The following is a 24031-nucleotide window of genomic DNA, read 5'->3' on the forward strand; positions in this document are numbered from 1 at the left end:
ATGTCCCCTCTAAAAACATAAAAAGCTAACTAAATTTAACTTAAACAGTTTTATTATCATCATTATTATTAAAATATTAAATTTGAAGAACACAAACTTGTAGTATTAGTGGTAATTGGAGCTTTTGCATCGTCTGAGCTGTTATATAACCTTGCGTTTCATTGTTGTAAAGGATAAACTGCTGTTTAGTTCTCAGATATCTGTCTTTTAATTCAAGTATATTTAGATTTTTTTATTTTTTATTTTACATAATGTAATCACATGTGCCGAGAGACATAATTCATTAGAATGCATTCGAAAACTTGAATGTAATGCCATGATATTCTTGGAGTGCAACACAAAAGTTGTTCTATGCTTCGCCACGAGCTTTGTCGGAAATCACAGATTCGCGTCTCGAGCATGGTCTCGAGACGCTCCATCCAGCCAAGGCCCCTCGTGCGCGCGCGTCACCGCGCTCCGCCCACCGCTTAGGCTCGAGCGCAGCGGATCACCTCAGGTCTGGATCTGCTGTGAATGAACTGATCTGATCATCTGACTGGATTCTGTCACGCTGCAGGACACTAAGAAAATCGTGTTGACATCTGAATTCATCTCTGTCCGCTTTCAGCGCCCATCCAGAGGCGTTTGTGACTTTTGTTTCTGTTTTTACGTCTGAAGAAGGAAAGAACGGAAGAAGGACTCGATTAGTTTAGGTTAAAGTTAGTTTTTTCTTTTGTCATATGAAGGATATGGGCAGATGTGGAAATGTTGCGTTTTGCGCGATTGTGCTCTTCTACTGTTCTTTGATTACAGGTAAAAAAAAATATCTATCTCTCTATCTATCTATCTCTGTTTGTCTGGAAACAATAATAGTAATGGCAATTGTGAAATGTATTCTGCTGCCACGCGTATCCTGTGCAGTCAAACAATGGTTGTCTCAAATCCTAGCGAGCTGCCTACCTAGGCAGCCACCGTGGTTTATTATGGATGCCCAAACTGCTGAATGTACTTAAAGGATTAGTTCACTTTCAAATTAAAATGTCCTGATAATTTACTCACCCTCATGTCATCCAAGATGTTCATGTCTTTCTTCAGTCAAAAAGAAATTAAGGTTTTTGATGAAAACATTCCAGGATTTTTTATAGTGGACTTCAATGGGCACCAAACGGTTGAAGGTCAAAATTACAGTTTCAGTGCAGCTTCAAAACGTTCTACATGATCCCAGATGAGGAATAAGGGTCTTATCTAGAGAAACCATCACTCATTTTCTAAAAAAAATTGTAAAATTTTATACATTTTAACCATAAATGCTCATCTTGAACTAGCTCTCTTCTTCTTCTCTATTTGATTTCCAGCTCTGCTAAGTGTATTACTGCCCTCCACAGGTCAAAGTTTGAACTAAATTGTCATATACAATATGCTAGTGCAAGTATATAACAATAAGTTCAAACTTTGACCTGTGGAGGGCAGTAATACACTTAGCAGTGTCTACAATGCCGGAATTCAAATAGAGAAGATGAAGAGCTAGTTCAAGATGAGCATTTATGGTTAAAATGTATACAATTTTAAATTTTATTTTAGAAAATGAGCAGTGGTTTCTCTAGAAAAGACCCTTATTCTTCATCTGGGATCGTGAAAAATGTTTTGAAGCTGTAATTGCAGTGAAACTGTAATTTTGACCTTCAACCGTTTGGAGTCCATTGAAGTCCACTATAAGGAGAATAATCCTGAAATGTTTTCATCAAAAACCTTCATTTATTTTTGACTGAAGAAAGAAAGACATGAACATCTTGGATGACATGAGGGTGAGTAATTATCAGGAAATTTTAATTTGAAAGTGGACTAATCCTTTATGATACTCAAAAATGCTTTCTAGTTAGGGAGCAGCTCACCATGATTTGAGGCACAGCCTTAGACTCATCCAGAACTCTAATTACAGCCTGACACTGGAAACTGGACAGTAAGACTAACATGATTTAATATGAACACAAACATATGCTGGTGCTTTAAATCAGAATATTTAAATATGATATTTTATATGCCATTAGTTAAAACTTTTGCTGTCTACTTAGTTATGTGTTCCTGTAAAAGAGCACATGGTCACCAGCTTTGTGAAAACTCTCTCAAATTTAATTTGATATTCCATTATCAAACATGTACACACACACACACACACACTCACACACACACACACACACACACACACACACACACACACACACACACACATTCCATAGGCATAATGGTTTTTATACTGTAAAACTTGTATTTTCTACACTACCCCTACCCCTAAACCAACCCATTACATTTTTTACTTTCTCACAAAAACTAATTCTGTATGATTTATAAGCCATTTGAAAAGTGGGGACATGGGGTAATGTCCTCATAAGTCACCCTCTCCTTGTAATATCTATGTCATACCCATGTCATCATACAAATTTGTGTCCTGATATGTCACAAAAACGCACGCACACACACACACACACAATCATATGAGGGCGGAAATGCATGAAATTTATCTCTCTCACACAGCACTGGCACAGAGAGCATCATGGGATTGCTTGTTTAAACCACAGATACTGTCTCTCAATCCCAGAATGCTTTCATTTATAGCCAGTGTTTGTAATTAAGAGTCATGCAGCGGTGTGTTTTTACCGTATTTAAATCTGATTGTAATGCAGAAGGCCTGTTTTTGTTAAGCTGAGCTCTTCTCACAGAACGGCCTGTAAAGTTCCCTGAGAATGACTGAGTGAGAGTGAGATTGTTCAGGACACGCTGCTGAACAATCGTGGTGTATTTTTAGAGCGTTTCTGTGGCTTGTCCTCTTTGCATTCTAACGTTCCTCTCACTTTCATTTTGGAACTATTTTAACTTTTCTCTTTTGTTTTTAATTCCATGTTTACAGCTTTGAAAACCCTGTTTACTTTCTTTCCTGGTCTTATTTTGCCCAGTTCATTTGTGCACTGCAGAAGATCCAAAGAAAAATATTCTTTTTTTTCTTTAAAATGCAGTAACACTTTCCTTTTCAGTTGGTGTTACATAAGTGGCACTAGCTTACTTGGTAATGTTAAGCAACAGTTTTAGTCAATGTTTTGGCTACTGTTGTAATGAAGTCTTTGTAATATATTACCAATTATTTAATGTATACAATTATTTAAATAATGTAATATATTAATGAATACTTAAAATAAAGATAGATTTGAAATAGAAGCATCACCATTGGGATCCATGGAGATGATCTGGAGGGTAAAAAATGACCTTCAGCCTCCTCGTCCCCTTAAAAGTGTGTGCCAGTGAGCAGATCATGATTGGAACAAGCACAAATGAATCACATTATTTTAACAAGCACAAAAGTTTAAAGGGTTAGTTCACCCAAAAATGAAAATTCTGTCATTAATTACTCTCCCTCATACCGTTCCACACCCGTAATACCTTCGTTCATCTTCAGAACACAAATTAAGATATTTTTGATGAAATCCGATGGCTCAGTGAGGCCTGCATTGCCAGTAAGATAATTAACACTTTCAATGCCCAGAAAGCTACTAAAGATATTTGTAAAACAGTTCATGTGACTACAGTGGTTCAACCTTAATGTTATGAAGCAACGAGAAAACTTTTTGTGCGCCAAAAAAACAAAATAACGACTTTATTCAACAATATCTAGTGATGGGCGATTTTAAAACACTGCTTTCTGAAGCTTAGAAGATTTACAAATCTTTCGTTTCAAATCAGTGGTTCGGATCATGTATCAAACTACCAAAGTCACGTGAACTATTGAAATTGCAAAACACTTATGACGTGACGATTACTTATGACGTTTATTGAAATCACGTGACTTTGGCGCTCCGAACAACTGATTCCATCAAGAATCCAAAGATGAACGAAGGTCTTGCGGGTGTGGAACGACATGTGGGTGAGTAATTAAAGGGTTAGTTCACCCAAAAATTTAAATTCTGTCATTAATTCATTACTCACCCTCATGCCGTTCCACACCCGTAACACCTTCGTTCATCTTCAGAACACAAATTAAGATATTTTAGTTGAAATCCGATGGCTCCGTGAAGCCTTCATAGGGAGAAATGGACACTTCCTCTCTTAAGATCCATAAAGGAAGCTTCATTTTTGGGTGAACTAACCCTTTAATACTTAGGTTAGGCATTTCACAAATCACAAACCATAAATATACTCGTAAGCTATGTTTCTATCCACCCATTTTTAGGAAAAAAGAGCCACAGTTTCTTCCCTGATTGCAGCACCTTCCCATTCTTATTACAGATATTTTGCACCAATTTGCACCAATTTTCCAGGAAGAGACAATTTTGTTCTCTTAATGATCCCATGATTTACTCACCCTCAAGACATCCTAGGTGTATATGACTATCTTTATTCAGACAAACACAAGCATAGATATATTTAAAAATATCCTGGCTCTTCCAAGCTTCATAATGGTAGTGATCGGGGGGGCGTCATTTTGAAGCCCAAAAAAAGCATCCATCCATCATAAAAATAATCCATACGGCTCCAGGGGGTTAATAAAGGCCTTCTGAAGTGAAGCAATGGGTTTTTGTAAGAAAAATATCCATATTCAAAACTTTATTAACTATAATAACTAGCTTCCGACAGACGGCTGTACGCATCGATTTGCGGTGGAAGAGTGACCTCTGACCCGACGCATTACATAATGACGAACACGGAAGCGCAGAGGATAGAGCAAAACAAAACACCCGTCACGAGTTAGAAGTTTAAAATGAGAAATTTTAAAGAGAAATGCCGGAGGATTTTGATGAGAAGAGGAGCTTGAGTTTGTTGCCCAGCCATATTTGTTTGAACCACGAGAGCCGTCTAAACTTACGCTACTCCTACATCCTACATCACGTCAGGGGGTTACTCTTGTGGAGCAAGTCGACTTGCACAGTATGTGTACGGTCGTCTGCCGGAAGCTAATTATTTTAGTTAATAAAGTTTTAAATATGGACATTTTTCTTACAAAAAAAACATTGCTTCACTTCAGAAGGCCTTTATTAAATAATATATGGTGGATGTATGCATTCCCCCCGTTTACTACCATTATAAAGCTTGGAAGAGCCAGGATATTTTTAAATATCTCGGACTGTGTTTGTCTGAAAGAAGATAGTCATGTAGAATGGCTTGAGGGTTTGCAAATCATGGTATAATTTTCATTTTTGGGTGAACTATACCTTTAAATTCACAACTTTTGATGGAAACATAGCTATAGTAATGAAAAGAATCCACTTGACATTGTGGCAAACACCTCTAATAATATTCACCCAGCATGTCATCATCTGTTTCTCACTTGCTCTCCTCCTTCATGTTTCTCACATCTACTCAGAGGTTTTCTCACCTCTCATATCTGCAAATCACATCTTTACAGGATGTTTTATTATGGCATGGAACTGTGTCTGTAGCGCTCCTCATAACTGTGGGTAGTTTAAGATCATGTTTAAAACCCCTGGTGCAAATATAGGGTTTTGATACATCAGATTGCTTCTAGTTTTGACACAGAAGTCACGTTGTTTAATTTTTAAATGAATGATCCACCAAAAAAAGCAACAACAAAAAAGTGTGTACAGTAACACTTACATGAGGAAACCTAGTAAACTTTAAAATACAAACACTGGAATCCAATGTAGACCTCAAGACTGAAACATTCCATTCAATATGTCCAAAGTTACAAGCATGTAAACACAGTAAATGATGCGATCCAGAACACCGTTTACACTTCCATTTTACATGTTTTAAAGGGTTAGTTCACCCAAAAATGAAAATAATGTCATTAATTACTCACCCTCATGTCGTTATACACCCAGAAGACCTTCGTTCATCTTCAGAATGCAAATTAAGATATTTTAATAAAATCTGATGGCTCAGTGAGGCCTCTATAGACAGCAATGACATTGTAACTCTCAAGATTCATAAAGGTACTAAAACACATTCAAATCAGTTCGTGTGAGTACAGTGGTTCTACCTTAATATTATAAAGAAGATTAGAATACTTTTTGTGCGGCAAAAAAACCAAAATAACGACTTTTCAACAATATAGTACAGAAGAGGATTAGGGCCAAGCAATAATAAAAAAATAAAAGCATCTCGAGATTAAAGTTGTTAAATTTCGAGAAAAAAATCGTTAAATTCCGAGAAAAAGGTTGAAATAAAATGTTGAGAATAAACTCATTAAATTACAAGAAAAAAGTCTAGATAAAATGTTGAGAATAAACTCGTTAAATTTCTAGAAAAAGTCGCGATAAAATGTTGAGAATAAAGTCATTAAATTACGAGAAAAAAGTCGTTAAATTACGAGAAAAAAGTTGTTAAATTATGAGAACAAATTCGTTATTTAACGAAATTGTTCTCGAAATTCAACGAGTTTTTTTCTCGTAATTTAACGAGTTTATTCTCAACATTTTATCTCGACTTTTTTTCTCGAAATTTAACAACTTTAATCTCGAGATGGTTTTATTTTTTTATTATTGCTTGGCCCTAATCCTCTTCCGTAATATAGTGATAGGTCGATTTCAAAATACTGCTTCGGAGCTTTACGAATCAAATCAGTGATTCGGATCTTCTATCAAACGGCTAAATTGTTCAAATCACATGACTTTGGCGCTCCAAATCACTGATCCGATTCGTAAAGCTCTGAAGCAGTGTTTTGAAATCAGCCCATCACTATATTGTTGAAAAGTCGTTATTTAGTTGTTGTTTTTTTGGTGCACAAAAATATTCTCGTCGCTTTATAATATTAAGGTAGAACCACTGTACTCACATGAACTAATTTAAATATGTTTTAGTACATTAATGGATCTTGAGAGTTACAGTGGCATTGCTCCCTATGCAGGCCTCACGGAGCCATCGGATTTAATCAAAATATCTTAATTTGTGTTCTGAAGATGAACGAAGGTCTTACGGGTGTGGAATGACATGAGGGTAAGTAATAAATTACATTATTTTCATTTTTGGGTGAACTAACCCTTTAATGATTTACCAGACAATTGCTGTGTCCGAAATCATGTGCTAAGTAGGTACTCCACTTGAATTTGAACTTACTTTGAGACCATTAAAAAAGTATGTTTTATATAGTATGAATGCGGGAAGTATGAATGTAATCTGGGCATACTACATCCGCCATGTTATTATTATTTTATGTTAAGTTATGTCACTTCACCTCCATTCACAAATCCTCTCCCGTGGCCTCATGGGATAGTAAAGTGTCCATCAAATGCGCACTTCAAAATCTCGCTGGAAGTAGGTCAACCGGGGGCATTTCGCCTACTGTTTTTCGAATACTATGAATTCGGATGTACTACTCTGTTGACTTACTGTTTTTTCCTACTATATAGTAGAGAAGTACTCGATTTTGCATGCAGACAATTTCAAAATTTGTAGAAGATATAAGCGCTCAAAAACAGTCTCGTCACTTCCACCAATATGGATCAACAGTTTTGATGACATCACCCTGCACTTAAAGGGTTAGTTCACCCAAAAATGAAAATTATGTCATTAATGACTCACGCTCATGTCGTTCCAAACCCGTAAGACCTCCGTTCATCTTGGGAACACAGTTTAAGATATTTTCGATTTAGTCCGAGAGCTTTCTGTCCCTCCATTGAAAATGTATGTACGCTATACTGTCCATGTCTAGAAAGGTAATGAAAACATCATCAAAGTAGTCCATGTGACATCAGTGGGTTAGTTAGAAGTGTTTGAAGCATCGAAAATACATTTTGTTCCAAAAATAACAAAAACTATGACTTTATTCAGCATTGTCTTCTCTTCCGGAATCATTTCCATTGAATTGATTCCATTGAATCCTTTCATCTGTCGGCGTTGGTAATGCACTTTTACGTCATTGTTTTTGGTGATTAGGACATCCGCGACATGCACACTTACGCACCATTTTAAAAAATATAGCAATACCAAAATACAAACAATGTAGAATAGCTTGAATACAGCGTGTGTCTCCCTCAGACTGTAAATGAAGCTCTGGCGCACCGGATAACACGTCATCAGCGTCACTGCGGAGTCGTGAACGCGGATTGACAACAGACCCGGAAGAGAATACAATGCTGAATAAAGTCGTAGTTTTTGTTATTTTTGGACCAAAATGTATTTTCGATGCTTCAAAAACTTCTAACTAACCCACTGATGTCACATGGACTACTTTGATGATGTTTTTAGTACCTTTCTGGACATGGACAGTATACCGTACATACATTTTCAATGGAGGGACAGAAAGCTCTCTGACTAAATCTAAAATGTCTTAAACTGTGTTCTGAAGATGAACGGAGGGTGAGTCATTAATGACATAATTTTCATTTTTGGGTGAACCATAGACTGTAAAAAAAGATGGACGACGCGACGTCGCTTCCTTCCATTGTATTGAACTGAAGCCAAAATGGGCTGATGAATGGGCGCTGACACGTTACGCAATACGTCAAAAAAAAAAAAGTTTGGAGCCTGGGCATGCGCAGAAGGAATCGTCAGTTGAGCCGGAGGCGGAGTCGCGATATCAAACTTCCGCCCAGACGACTGCGTCATCATTCTAGTATTTTAAATAGACTATAAAAATTATACACAATTTAAAAGTCTACCTATAAAATAATAGGCTATTCTGTTTCTAGAGCAATAATATTTTTGAAACAGCAAATTCAGTAGATAAAATCAATATAATATGCCTCTAGAAACAACTCTAAATCATCAGAAACGGTCCTGCCATTTTAAATCAAGTTCAACTAACATTACAGGAGATCGATTGCTGTAATTAGAGTAAGCTATCATTAGTTTTGTCCTGCTAATTATTATTTTATACCCATAAAAATAATAAGTAACTGCCAGATAACGATCACCTGCTTTTTCCCGACATGGTTAACATTAGGTGTGTTATCTTAACTAATAACATTTATTAATTAGCTTATAACGCCCACATTTGATGTTACAGAAAAAAAGTTCAGTGATCCGTCAGATCCTGTAGGTCGGTTAGTACAGTTTACTGCTGAACAACTCATTTTGTTGCTGTTAATGACAAAGAAATCGAAAATTAACAGTTAGTTAATGCATCTTCAATCTCCCCTCGAAGCTCCGACAGTCCTCAGACAAGCTGTCAATCAACTTCGAATCATGACGACACGCCCCGTTTTTATAGCATCAAATTGCTAGCTAAAATCTAAATCATCACAAAAACGAACAATTGAATATATATCAGTGTGATAACAACTACCTTAAATGACCAAAACCATCTTTCAGAAAGTTTTATTTGAAGCAGAATTTATTTTTAAGTTTTCACTGAAGTCTCATTCGACTGCATTGAGAGGGCGGTGTTTATGACCTGTACTGCATCCAGCCTCCAGGGGGCGATCAAAGAGCCCGTGGCTTCACTTTTCAGAACGTATGAGACACACCCGGGGTGAACTAACCCAAGATCTTCTGTCCAATCAAATGCTCTCTAGAATCTAAAGCGCCCCGCCCCCTACATTATAAACAGACACTGAATCTGTGGCTAAAATCAGTCACTTGTTCACACACTTACTATTTTCTACATGGTGAACGATTCAGACAGTGTAAATATGCTTTCAATTGAGGCGAATGAAGTCTGGTTTCATGTTAGTTTGTCAGCGCACGCACAGTCTGCTCCGGTTTAGACTGAGACACAATAGCACAGAGCGATTAATATGCACAAGTCGGCGCAGACCACACTACGTATCAGACCCATTTGAATTCTGCACAGAATGCTGTATTCTAAAGCGATATGGAGGAGATTAGGAGGAGAAACGGCTCTGGCCGAGCTGTGATATAAACAAAATGCTATTGGCTATTTTAAAAAAGGGGAGGTGCTGTTTGATACGTACTGCCCTGTCTTCCTGTTTCAGTGGAAATTACATCAACACATTGAATAATGTGGGCCTTCAGTGGGCCTTTAAAGAAGGCTGATGTGGAAAAAAATGAAGTTGTGTGTAATGCTGTACCATTCTGATATGTGAGCTGTGTTCATTTCACACACACATGCAGGGCTTAAATGGAAGATGTGTGTCTTGAGACAAAAATAAACTAAATGGAGAGAGAAAAAAAATGGTGCAAAGGTTAAGAGTGAAACTGAGTGCTAGTGAGTATGAAAAGGCCATGGACTGTCTTTATGAAGCATTGTGATACATCTGTTCTGTTTGATGCTGCTCAGGTCATTTTCATGCTGTGGACTGGTGTATTTTTCCCAATAAAAGAACAAAATAATCTGCTGAATCATGCTCTGAATCACACTCCCAAAATATCCTCCGGAGTCGTCCTATATTCCCGTTGCGAGCGGGTTGTGTGGTTCGTGACGTGGGGCGGCAGTAGATCAGAACAGGGCTGTTATTGAGGAGCTCAGCCAAAAGAAATCTTGTGAAGTGGCAGGGTGTGGTGCACAAAACCCTTAAAAAAAAACTCCCTAAGGATTCTGGGTAATGACCCACAAACACAAGTGTGTGTGTGTGTGTGTGTGTGTGTGTGTGTGTGTGTGTGTGTGTGTGTGTGTGTGTGTGTGTGTGTGTGTGTGTGTGTGTGTGTGAGCGAGTGAGACAGAGATAAGGGATCCTATAATAGCTCAATGTAAAAGGAAGTCTCTCGAGTCAAATAATGATGTACAGATATTAGCCAACATTACAACAAATAATTAACTTTTTGTTTATGACTGATAAATGATATTATAAATCTGTTTAAAACAATGCTCCGGTAACTACATACTAGCATCATACCAGCGAGCTGTGCATGGGCAAACATCTTAAAAAACTAGATAAAAATACTGTCAATTTATGTTTCAAGTGTTATTTTAGTATTTATGTATTATTATACTTCACTGAAAAAATCTGGTGTAGAAACTCGTAAATTTCACAATTAAACAGCAAGTAACATTGAAATATTCTAGTGAAACATATTCCAATAATCTGTTCTATTTACAACTTTAAAAAATATATACTATTTACAACTATAAAAATAATTTTTACAGTGTATTTACTTATATTTAGAATTAGCTTTTATTTTCCATTTAAAATTTTAGTAATTTGGTTGTTTTTTGCCACTTTATCATTACTTTTTTCAGTATTTCTATTTAGCTTAAATTTTTTATATTTTTAGTACTTCAACTTATTAAATTTCAGATGTTCCAATGTTGCTTAATTAAATGATTGAATTAATTATTAACACTTTTCATCAGATTATGAAAGACAGAAGAGCTTTAAACATTCCCTCTTGTGGATTCTGATTTGGCAGAGACATTCTCTCATTTTTAATTCATGATAACACCCATTTTCATTTAAATATGCAGATTACTTTGTATAATTTATCTTACAGACCGAAATTTCCCTAGTTCTGTGTTCCTGATTCATACATCATCTCTGTATCCTCGTTTTACTCCTGTCTTCAGGTGATTACCGCTGCGTGTCGTCTGCGGCTTACGTGTCCTCACCACCTCACGCCTCTGTGAAGAGAAGAGACGGCGTGCGTGACGTCAACATGGCATCGTCCCTGCAGCCGGAGACACCACCTGTCAGCAATCAGACACAGTCCTCGACCAACCACACGAGCAGCACTGAGCCCACGCCTCACACAAACACGACGACAGGTACACCATTTATTAATCTGGGTTTTTATTCAGAGATTAACAGTGCCGTCAAAACCCCAATCTAATAGGCTCTGAGCAAGTTCCAAGACTGCAACAACAAGCGTTTTTGAGGGAGAACTAATCACTGGATTTGAAACATATTTAGTCTCTGAAATAATCTGTAAGAGAAAAATGGAAAAGGTGCTGGTAATTTTCTGCCAGGACATAATCCGTTAATCTTACAGACATTTGCTTTAACCCTAAAACACAACAGAATGTATAATTCTGAAACACCTGTAAAAAATCATATTGACAATGTTGTATCTTTTTCTATTTTTTATTCAGCAGTGTTGTTATTGTTAACTAAATTATAAATTTCAGTAATTGAAATAAAATAAGGTAACACTTTACAATAAGATTTCATTTGTAAACAGTTAACTACATAATTTAACGTGAGCTAACAACACTTTTAAACCATTTATTTATCTTAGTTAATGTTAATTTTAACATTTACTAATACATTATCAAAATCGAAAGTATTATTTAATGGACTAATATTAGCTAATATTAACTAACAATAAACAGTTTACAATAATAAATACTGTAATAATTAATAAATACTGCAACAATGTATTGCTCATTATTAGTTAACGGTGCCCTAGAATCAAAATTTGAATTTACCTCAGCATAGTTGAATAACAAGAGTTCAGTACATGGAAAAGACATACATTGAGTTTCAAACCCCATTGCTTCCTCCTTCTTATGTCAATCTCATTTGTTTAAAAGACTTCCGGAAAACACACGGATCTCAACATAACACCGACTGTTATGTAACAGTCGGGATCATTAATATGTATGACCCCAATATTTGCATATATGCCAGCTCATGTTCAAGCATTACACAAGGAAAGGCAGTATTAACGTCTGGATCTGTGCACAGACTAGGTAAGCAAGCAAGAACAACAGCGAAAAATGGCAGAAGGAGCAATAATAACTGACATGATCCATGATAGCATGATGTTTTTAGTGATATTTGTAAGTTGTCTTTTTAAATGTTTCATTAGCATGTTGCTAATGTACTGTTAAATGTGGTTAAAGTTACCATCGTTTCTTACTGTATTCACGGAGACAAGAGCCGTCGCTATTTTCATTATTAAACACTTGCAGTCTGTATAATTCATAAACACAACTTCATTCTTTATAAATCTCTCCAACAGTGTAGCATTAGCCGTTAGCCACAGAGAATAGCCTCAAACTCATTCAGAATCAAACGTAAACATCAAAATAAATACTTTACTCACATAATTCGAAGCATGCATGCAGCATGCATGACGAACATCTTGTAAAGATCCATTTGAGGGTTATATTAGCTGTGTGAACTTTGTAAATGCACTGTAATTTAGTTGAGAGCTCGTGTGGCAGGGAGCAGGCGAATTAAAGGGGCGGCGCGCTGCCAAAATCAGTGTATAGTTAATGATGCCCCAAAATTGGCAGTTAAAAAAATTAATTAAAAAAATCTATGGGGTATTTTGAGCTGAAACTTCACAGACACATTCAGGAGACACCTTAGACTTATATTACATCTTGTGAAAAAGCATTCTTGGGCACCTTTAATGTTAGTTAATGCATTAACTAATGTACGTTGCAAAGTGTTACCTAAAATGAAATATAAATATTAGATTAAAAACTTGGCAACTAACTGAAATAAGGTCAAGCTGAAGTACTAAAAAAAAAATGACAAATGCACATAATAAAATTACTAATATTCTGAAAATATACAAATAAAATAACATTTTAATTTTTAATAAATACTTTATAAATAATAGTAATTTCTTGCTAATTTTTGCTCATTTCTTTTTATTGAAACTAAACCACCATAGAGGAATAGTTAACCTAAGAATAAAAATTCTGTCATCATTTACTCACTCTCCTGTCGTTCCAAACACGGATGACTTTCTTTCTTCTCTAAAACACAAAAGCAGATGTCAGAACATACCAATGTATGTCATCATTCACTTTTTTTTTTTTTTTTTTGTTTCATAATCAAAATCGCAATAGGTTTAGAACAACATGTGAGTAAATGAAAGGAGTGTCATGTTCATTGGGTGAATTCTTCCATAAAACCACTTAAAGGTGCCGTAAGCGATTTCTGAGAAACACTGTTGATATTTGAAATCAACCCAAAGAAACACGCCCCTCCCTTCAGTGCTCCACCCCAAAACCTCAGCGTTCATTTTCAGGCCTTCCTGCTTCGGTCTCTCCAGAGCTGAAAAGCTTTTCTAATATTAAAGGGATAGTTCACCCAAAAATGAAAATTTGATGTTTATCTTCTTACCTCCAGTGCATCCAAGATGTAGGTGACTTTGTTTCTTCGGTCGAACGCAAATTATGATTTTTAACTTCAACTGCTGCCGTCTGTCAGACAAATAATGGGAGTGAATGGGAACACAATCAATAAGAGTTGAAAAAACTTGCACAGACAAATCCAAATTAAACCCTGCGGCTCGTGACGACACATTGATGTCCTAAGACACGAAACGATCAGTTTGTGTGAGAAACCGAACGGTATTTTTTACCTCTAAAACACCACTATGTCCCACTGCGTTCAGCACTCGCTTAGTGAGGTCTGATCACGCTCTGACATTGGCAGTGATGTCTCACTCTCATTGAAGTATAAGCGTGAGACATCACTGTCGTTGTCAGAGTGTGATCTGATAATCTGTGGCTGTAAACTACAACTGAAGGTGTGCGATAAAGAGAGAGAGTGAGTGAATGCAGTGCAAGATTTGACGTGAGAGTGTGAGAGTCTGACACACAGCACATATAGATCAGTGCACATGCACAGACACACATTGTGAAACAGAACAACTGTGAATCGATGAAAGATCTCACCAACACACCATTAAAAATGATCCTGCTGCAATACTGTAGTGCTAAAAACCCAGCTGCATTCAGGGGAAATACTACATGGAAAAAATTCTCTTTTCTCTTCAAAATTACTAGTAAATTTCACAATTAATTACAAAGAAACAGCAAGTAATGCATTGAATTAAACATGGAATTCTGAAATGGTGTTTTCTTAATAAATAATCCATTTATTTTATTTCCAACTTCGAAAAAAAAAAATTTCACAGTGTACTGAATACTGCCTACTATTTTCAAATGTACTATCTATGAAACAATATGCAGTTTTACATGGTAGCATGCAATGTTGTCACATGATCTCATTACATTGCATGATTAATTCAGCGGAGGTCATTCATTTAAGACATTTTAACACAAAATCAATATAACTGTTGACAGTCGAATTAAATGTGTCAAGAATAAGATGTTAAACATCATGTCTGATATTAGTTGTGATTTCTTCATCACACTGAAGGGCTAAATTGGCAATAGCATACTTGCATACAACTCTCATTACTTGAGTTTTCAGTCCAGTCTTCAGTGTCACATGATCCTTCAGAAATCATTCTAATATGCTGATTTGCTGCTCAAGAAACATTTCTGATTATTATCAATATTGAAAATGGCTGTGCTGCTTCATATTATTGTGGAAACCGTGATGCATTTTGTTCAGGATTCTTTAACGAATAGAAAGTTCAACAGCATTTATTTGAAACAGAAATCTTTTGTAACATTTTAAATGTCTTTACCATCACTTTTGATCAATTTAATGCATCCTTGCTGAATGAAAGTTTTAATTTCTTTCAAACAAATCTCAGTGACCCCACATTTTTGAATGCATGGTAGCATACATACTGCAGAAATAGGAATAGCATGCTAGATAGTGATATTGTGAACACAGCCCCTCTCTCTTTCTCTAAAGAACTCACACATATGTGGCAAACATTCAGTGTTTTCACATTCAGATCATTGCAGAACAACCAACTCCTGTGGTTCCTCATTTCTGGTTTATGAACACATGGAAATAAACTCTATTTACATGTTCCTGTCATTACACAGGAAAAAAGATCATCAAATGAAAGAATTAACAACTTACTCCACCTCTGAAGCAACTTTCCTTTTTTCTGACATCTCCAAGCCCTCTTATTTTTAATCCCTTCCCCCATCCGTCACAAAGAGACCACTTTTCACAATCCAATCACTTTCTAATGGATTAAAACAAGTCTAACCCTGCGATATGACTGAGTGAATATCATGTTTCACTCAGACATAAGTCTATAAGACTTAAAATGGGTTGGAAATGCTTTTTGTCTTTAACAAAGTCCAAAGGAAGGCATCACTAACCAAAGAAACGGCATGTAGCCGCCTGTTGGTTCACGTGCTCATGTGTGCTCATGAATGTGTGCTCATTACAGAAAAAAAGCCCAAAGCGACATTTCATGTCATTATTCACCTCAGTATGTATGCGTTTTAGTAATTTCACAACATTTCTGTCAAACAGATCTGTGATATGTTGCCATGTTTGTGTAATTATGCACAGGTCACCATGGAAACATGGTAATAATTACAGTTCTGCCCACCAGAGACGTCATGGACCCATTTTTTGAGTGGGCACCAGCGGCGGTCCAAGCTTACTTTGTGCAATAGGCGAGATAGGACATGACTAAAAGGGGAAAAAACATTTTTTTTTACAACCTGTTAGTTAGTCATGAAAGTGTACTGTGTACAGTTCAGTTTTTTTTTTTTTTAAAGAAATTACTACTTTTAATCCTTAATGATGCATTAAATTGATCAAAAGTGACAGTCAAAACATCTATAATGTTACAGATTTCAAATAAATCTGTTATTTTGGACTTTCTATTCATCAAATAATCCTGGAAAAAAAATGTATCATGGTTTCCACAACTGTTTTCAACATTGATAATAATCAGAAATGTTTCTTGAGCAGCAAATCAGCATATTAGAATGATTTCTGAAGGATCATGTGACACTGAAGACTGTGATGCTGAAAAGTATTGATCACAGGAATAAATTACGAAAAAGGTTGTTTTAAATTGTACTAATATTTCACAATATGACTATTTTTACTGTATTTGTCATCAAATAAATGCAGTCCTTCTTAAAAACATGACTGATTTATGTCATATCATATGGCATATATCAAAATTATTATAATTGTGCTACTGTTATTGGAGGTTGCACTCAAATCTGAGGGTGAACGACACTTTGTTTGTGTGTGTTTCCTGTCTTGAAGCCATCATGTCTGTTTCACCATCAGAGATGGTGGCGAACTCATCCGCCCCAGCGGAGAACGTCAGTTTCTCTGGGAACATCACCGACAGCCGAAATGAGTCTGATGTGTCACCTACGAATAATCAGACAGCAGTTACCATGGTAAGATCTAAAACACCTACTACAGTCCTGCCGTCAACCACCCATGAGACCACAAGCATCAACCACATCACCACCTTCCACCCGACACCCCCTGAAACCACCAGAGCTCCAGAAGCGACCCGGCCAGAATCAACTAGCGCAAATCCCAAACAGAAATCCTCTCCGACGACAGCATCATCCACTGCAGCCGCCTTCCCCGCGGTCAGCACACAGATGTCAACGAGCAGCAGTCCCGTTCAGGCCAAAGCCCACGTGGACAACCCCTCGGCACTGAACGTCGGAGACGATGGTACGTGAAAACAGTGGCTAATCCTGCTTTGTGTTGAGGTGTGGTCATGAAATTGTGCATGCAAAAACAGGTCTGGTGTCCATTTTTAACAGCGTAGTGATGTATGAAGCACCGCTCACACAGACATCGCTGTCAAACCAAGCAGCTTTCTGTTGGTCAGCCGGCGAATTCGCATGACCAACTTGGGGAACTTTTTCGTGCACATTCCTATTGGAATAACTGGATTTCGTCTGCCAAATTTCGTTAAGCAATGGTAAATGTAGCCACACCTTTAGACAGCAAAAAATTATTTTCTTGATCAGTATTTTATCTTGTTTTCCTGTAAAAACAACATCCTCAAAACAAGAACATCTTAGATTCACTAGTAAATGTAAGACTTTGTTCAGCAAATATGATTTACTCTTATTACATTTATAATTAAATATATATTAGAATTTTTATATATATATATATATAAATTGTCATATAATTTCTATAATTATATTGACATGTATATATTTGAGAAATATTTACAAGTATATATTTATTATATATATATTTTTTATATATATATATTACTATATATATATAATTTATATCATGTATAAATAAAAATATTTGTACAAATAACATATTTCTCTTAAATATATACATTAATTTGTGTGTATGTATTTATATATACATATTAATTACACACAGTACTCACACATATATTATGCAAACTCAAACTTATTTTGTATGCGATTAATCGTTTGATAGTCCCTATATTTATATAGCTATATTAATAGTTATATATTAATATAGTAATATATTACTAACTATACATGTGTATTTATTTATTATAAACTACTTAGTAAGCTTATGTAAAATTTCTTAATATCAAATATATCTTACACTTAATCTATTTAAATACTTAAATATAATATATTCTTTTTATTATAAAATATTTTTGTCAGTACTTTTCGGTATTAATTCTGAATTATTAAATATACATTACTCTTAATCTATTTAAACACACCTAAATATAATGCATATATTAAATGTAATTATTATAAACAATATTTGTCAGTACTTTCAAGTATATATTTAATTACTTTTGCATTATCCACCATATTTGATGTATTTTTTCCACTAAGTTTATTGTAGTGCAAGCAAGAAAATTAAGCAAAAATGTATTCAATTTATCAAAAGTGACAGTAAAGACAGTGAAAATATATTACAGTTTCCCAAAAATATGAAGCAGCACAACTGTTTTCAACATTGATAATAATCAGAAATGTTTCCTGAGCAGCAAATCATCATATTAGAATGATTTCTGAAGGATCATGTGACACTGAAGACTGGAGCAATGATGCTGAAAATTCAGCTTTGATCACAGGAATAAATTACATTTTAAAATATATTAAAATAGAAAACACTTATTTTAAACAATATTAATATTTCACTATTTTTACTGTATTTTTGATAAAATAAATGCAGTCTTGGTGAGCGTAAGAGACTTATCTTACCGACCCCAACATTTGAATGTTTGTCATGTAATTATGTCCTGATAGCCTGTGATTTTGACTGTCAGTGAGGACAAAAACATGACTTTCTGCTGGAAACTTCTCGTGCCTGGTTAGGATGCATTTGGACAAAAAGCCTTCTGTGTTTCAATGCGGACATGATTTATTGCGGTGATATCAAACATCACATGATTATTCATTTTGTTGAAGCCTTTGTGACCGAATGCAGCTGCACACACAAATATTTAGTTCACATCTGCATTTTTGTTTACCATAATGGCGAGGAAAACAAATCCCCATAAAACTGGATATGAATAGATGTCTAACAGCAGATAGACTGATAATGGTACGTTTGGGAAACAAGAGCGTCATTATATCTGTAGAGTAACGCCGCGCTCTGAGGGATGCCTGAGGGCCGGGACGTCTTCACGCTGACACAACTGAAGAACAGACAGATCTTTGTGGATTGGCCATGCCTATGCGTCACTGTCGAAACGCTCAAGCACAAAAACACACAATATTTACATATTATTTTCCAGAAAGTGTGCTAGAATAATTCTCTCTCTCACTCTCTGTTTTCCTTCTTCCTGGGATTTCTAGACAATAAAGTATCCACTGACCCGCTCCTGGCTGGACTGGTGTCGGCATTTGTCGTCGTTGCTGCCATCGTGTCGGTCCTCATATTCCTGAAATTCAGAAACACAAATGACGGCCCAGAGTTTCGCAGACTTCAAGATCTCCCCATGGTAGGACTTCAGTTTCCTCGATTCATTTCAAAACAAACACGCGCCAGCTAAATAAACTGCTAAGCAATTAGTCACGTCACAGAAGTTCAACACTGACAGGAAAAGAGTCGTTCTCAGGAAGACATTTAGATGATTTATACTAATGCAATGCCATTTCATTTAAAAAAAAGTTATGGCTGAACTTTCAAGATGTTATAGTGTCCATTTTAGGCTCGAATGTACCATAACCGTCACAAACATTAGAGGAACCACTATGATATTGATGTTAAAGTGCCCCTATTATGTTTTTCAAATATTGCCTTTCATGTAGTGTGATATGACTGTATGTGAATGTACAAAGTTTCAAAGAGCCGATAAATGGAGTTTTGTCTCCCAAAAGAAAGAACCAATGCTCAACTGCCTGAAATGAGTCGTCAATAATTCCAGTCTTACAAACCTACATAGGTTCATGTAGGAAGTAACAAATTTGCATAATGCCAGCCAGTCTATGATCTTCATTGGCTGCCCGGGAATGTCTACTTTAACCCTCGAACACTTTAGTTGTAGCTGAGGCCTGAAAGAGTTTGGTTTGTGTTGTCGACATGTCGAGAAGACGCTGTTTTCTGCTGCCAAAGCAAATCTACTTTGCTGCACTTCCAAAGGATGAAGACTCAAATTGAAACGGTAAAACTGACCCCTGTTCGTATCATGCACTGAGGAAGATCTGGAGCTGAAATTCAGATATGGTAATGGACGTTTCGTTTCCAAAATGCGCTGTAAGCGGTCCACCAGTCACAACAGACTGGGCCATCTGACCAATCAAAGCAGAGCAGTCTCTCGGAAAGGGTTTAGAGAGATCGAATCCTTAATTGAGCCGTTTCAGACAGTGTGAGAAAAGAGGTCATGTGCAGTGTATTTTATAAGAAAATTAGTGTTTTTGACCTTGAATGCATGTAAACCTATTTTAGGAGACCTCCAAAACGAAATTAGGAGCGTTTAAAATTGCATAATAGGGGCATTTAAAAAAATATTTTTATTATGTTACTCCCTTAATATGTCAGAAATTAACACAGGTCATGCACAGAAAAAAATCAGCAATTTTGCTTTTTCTTGAAAAATCTAGGACAAAAATTGTCTGGCTATCACCAGACCAAGCTCAATTTAAAATTGAACATTGGTCTGGGAAGTCTGTATGTATTTTCTACTGCACAAGAGGCGTGATCAAGAGTATTATTCACGCAATTGGATAGTCCTTCAACCAATCAGATCAACGATCCGGGTGACGTACTTTGCAGAGCGACGTGAAAACTCCAGACAGGTTTAGTTTGTATTGGTTTGTAGCATTGATCAGCAGTTTGCAGAAGCAGCAATGGCATCGAGCAATTTTTGCAGGTTGTGCAAAAAAAAAAAACATGTAAGTGAATGGTATTTACACCCACTCGAGCGATTTGTTTGCTAAACTAAAGAAGTCATTCAGCATCGTCGATAGGTTAAAAGGAATTGGATTGACGGTCGTGCTTGCCGTCGCTTCTCTGTCATCATCGTGTTATACCCGCCAATAGCGAGCAAGGTGGATAAGCCAGTCTGCGATTGGTTCCCGCAAAAGTGTAACAGATGCAGCAGAAATGAATGTACGGGTTTCCAGACTGAGTTGCCGGGCGAAATCAAATCGCCGGCAGATAGGACAAAAATACAATAGTAAATGCATGATTTTAATTTCAAGAAAAGAAAAATGTTAAAATTCTATATAACCCATTCTACTTTCAAGACATTATATTTACCCATTTTAGGGCCATAATGATGATATTGATTAAAAAAAGTAATACTTTTTTTGATGTCACTCCCTTTAATATGACAAGAGAAATAGGCCATAACTGATACTAATTTTTTAAAATTCCCTTAAATATTTAAGTTTGAACATACGAAAAAAAAAAGAAGAAAAGATTGCCTAATGAACATTTAAAATTGTCTTTAGACTAAACCTAGGGCTGGGCGATATATCGAATGCGATTGTCACGCGCATTTCGTCAGTAAAGCCGGTTCCCTGATTACCGCTAAATCGCCATCACCTGCTTTCAAATGGAGCGGCATTTAATAGACAGAGCTGTAGTTCACTGATAAGCCACGCAATATCGCGTTCATTATCGAAGGCGATTCATCTGCGATATGAACACGATATTGCGTAGCTTGTCGGTGAACTACGGCTCTGTTTATTAAATGCCGCTCCATTTGAAAGCAGGTGATGACGATTTAGCGGTAATCAGGGAACCGGCTTTACTGACAAAATGCGCGTGACAATCACATGCGACATATCGCCCAGCCCTAACTAAACATATATGTAATGAAAATCCATCACATAATGTAGTTTCCCATTAATGATATTAAAGGGCTCCTATTAGGCCTTTTGCATGTTCATCTTTCTTTAGTGTGTAATGTTGCCGTTTGAGCATGATAAAGGTCTGCAAAGTTCAAAAGCACAAAGTCCCTCCAGCGGGAGTTATTCTCTAAATCAGAGTCTGTTTCTGAACTTCCTGAAACTCCCTGTACCTCCAATGTGGTCTTGAGTTTTCTTCCGGGAATGAACAAGTCACAGTATTCCTCATTTAAATAATTCCCGCCCAAGGCATATGCAAAATAAAGGGGTGGGGCCTGGTTGAGTTAGTTAGTAGTGTGTTGAAACTGGCAATTATGGTAAGGGGCAGGACATTTCCCAAACACACTCAGGGCAGTTAACCAATCAACACTCTGCTCCAGCAGACCAATCAGAGCACATTGTGCTTTTCAGAAGGAGGGGCTTCATCGATACCGGAACTAAACAGCGTCACTGACAAATGGAGCTGCAGCAATGTCAAATATAGGGAAAATAATGTGCTTGAACATTCAAGCATAAAAACTTATTATAGTAGAGCCCTAAAACAACAACAAGACTTTGTGAAAGTGTATAATATGGCCTCTTTGTGTCATTGAGACACATAAATGGCACCGTTTCCTAAGAACGACTCACTGATATTTGTGTGTTTCAGGACGATATGCTGGAGGACGCCCCTCTCTCCATGTACAGCTACTGAAAAACGTAGATGTTCCTCGGACATCTTCAGAGCGCCCAACATCCTCTGTTCAACACAAGACAGACAGAATTGAATGGCTCATGTGCTTCATAGAGGCACAAACACTCCTGTTGTTTCTGTCACAGGACTAAATGTAGCGTAATACTCCACTTTAGTTGTTAAATTCACCGTGGCCGTCAGTGCCTGTTTGTTGCGTTGTGTTCTTGCACTTTACGTGGGGTTTGGGAAGGGTCGTGTGCTGCGGGAATATTTGGGAGCTGTTTTTGGCTCTGTGTGTTCATTTGTTTCTCTGATAGCTGTGCCATCTCTGGATCTGCTTCAGTTGTGTGTGTGTGTGTGTGTGTGTGTGTTACATTTTGTCTAATTCTAGAATTCTAACTTGCTGCTTTGCTGTTTTTCTGATCAAGTTCTTGTCTTTGTTAAAGAGCAGCAGTCATGTTTACAGTAGTGCACTTATAATGCAAGTCTATGGGGCAGCAAAATAAACAATGAAATGCATTTTCAACAGTACAGCCACATGACGTAAACAATACACGTGTTAACATGAGACTAGGGTGATTAAATAGTGTACTAACCTTGTCTGTGTAAAGTTATACTGTTTTTCAGCTCCTGTAAAGCGGCTAAACACTGTAACCTTTGCATGGCACACACAAGGATAGACTTCATAGTAAATGCATTACTGTAAACTGATTTTTAAACATGAACTTAATTTCCAGTGTTTATTTCACTTTGTTCTCTGCTTCATTCCCAAGGATATTTCCACTTCTGAAAAAAAATGCTATTTTTGTCTGGCATATAAACATTCACTTAACTTCAAGAGAAAATTGGGAATTATTTTTATCATTTGGATTGTCTTCAAATAGCAAAACAACAAATGGCGAAAATGCAAATGCCTCTTTTAACCGAAACAACTTCAATGCTTTCAGTTACAATAAGACATAATTCTGCTGCTTTTAAGATTATGTTTTAAGATAAAAATATCCATTTAGGTGCACTTTGACAGGCTGCCAACACTGAGCAACGCACAGTAAGATGTTTAGCCATAGTTTTAAAGAGATAGTTCACTCAAAAATGAAATTTTGTGTCATTTACTCACACTCAAGATGTTCCAAAACTTTTTATCTGTTGAACATTTTGATATTTTGAAGAATGTTGATAAACAGATGACGATAGCCATTGACTTCCATAGTAGGAAAAAATACTATGGCTACCGTCATCTGTTTGATTACCAACCATCTTCTTTAGTGTTCAAATGAAGAAAGAAATTCATACAGGTTTGGAACAACTTTAGGGTGACTAAATTATGACAGAACTATAATTTTTGGGTGAACTATCACTTTAAAGCTTTTCTTGTGCCTGAAATGTTTTTTATAAAAACTGAGAAAAAAAAATAAACAAAAAAAAATGTAGCTTTAAACTTAACACCCATTTTTTTATTGATTAATAAAAGTGAAAAATACAGTATTTTCCTTCTTGTGGTTTGTTGGCTGATGGATGTGTGATATTGTTTCCTTCATGTAATAACTTGTGAGTGCATTTCTTATATTACACATTGTTCTTTAATTAATAAAATTCTTTAAAATACACACTAAATTGTTACT

The 24031-nt window shown here is 36.3% G+C and overlaps 1 protein-coding gene across 2 annotated transcripts; it reads left to right on the forward strand.

Moving 5' to 3' along the window:
- The first annotated feature begins 280 nt into the window (after positions 1–280).
- Positions 281–24016, forward strand: LOC137019212 (uncharacterized). 2 transcript variants are annotated; one of them, XM_067384428.1, is made up of 5 exons: positions 281–792; positions 11390–11587; positions 16725–17153; positions 19238–19383; positions 22386–24016. In XM_067384428.1, the coding sequence occupies exons 1-5, from the start codon at positions 720–722 to the stop codon at positions 22428–22430; spliced, it is 891 nt and encodes a 296-aa protein (XP_067240529.1). In that variant the 5' UTR covers positions 281–719; the 3' UTR covers positions 22431–24016. The 2 variants fall into 2 exon arrangements, with proteins under 2 accessions (XP_067240529.1, XP_067240530.1); XM_067384429.1 differs by having other exon boundaries at positions 289–792; positions 16749–17153.
- Positions 24017–24031: the final 15 nt, after the last annotated feature.

This window comes from Chanodichthys erythropterus, chromosome 4 (assembly GCF_024489055.1).
Source record: "Chanodichthys erythropterus isolate Z2021 chromosome 4, ASM2448905v1, whole genome shotgun sequence".
In the NCBI taxonomy this organism is placed as follows: Eukaryota; Metazoa; Chordata; class Actinopteri; order Cypriniformes; family Xenocyprididae; genus Chanodichthys; species Chanodichthys erythropterus.

Coding starts and splice junctions, on each gene's coding strand:
- LOC137019212 (XM_067384428.1), top strand. CDS start 720: ATGAAGGATATGGGCAGATGTGGAAATGTTGCGTTTTGCGCGATTGTG. Junction 11,588..16,724: donor TCACACAAACACGACGACAG/GTACACCATTTA, acceptor CCTGTCTTGAAG/CCATCATGTCTGTTTCACCA. Junction 19,384..22,385: donor GACTTCAAGATCTCCCCATG/GTAGGACTTCAG, acceptor TGTGTGTTTCAG/GACGATATGCTGGAGGACGC.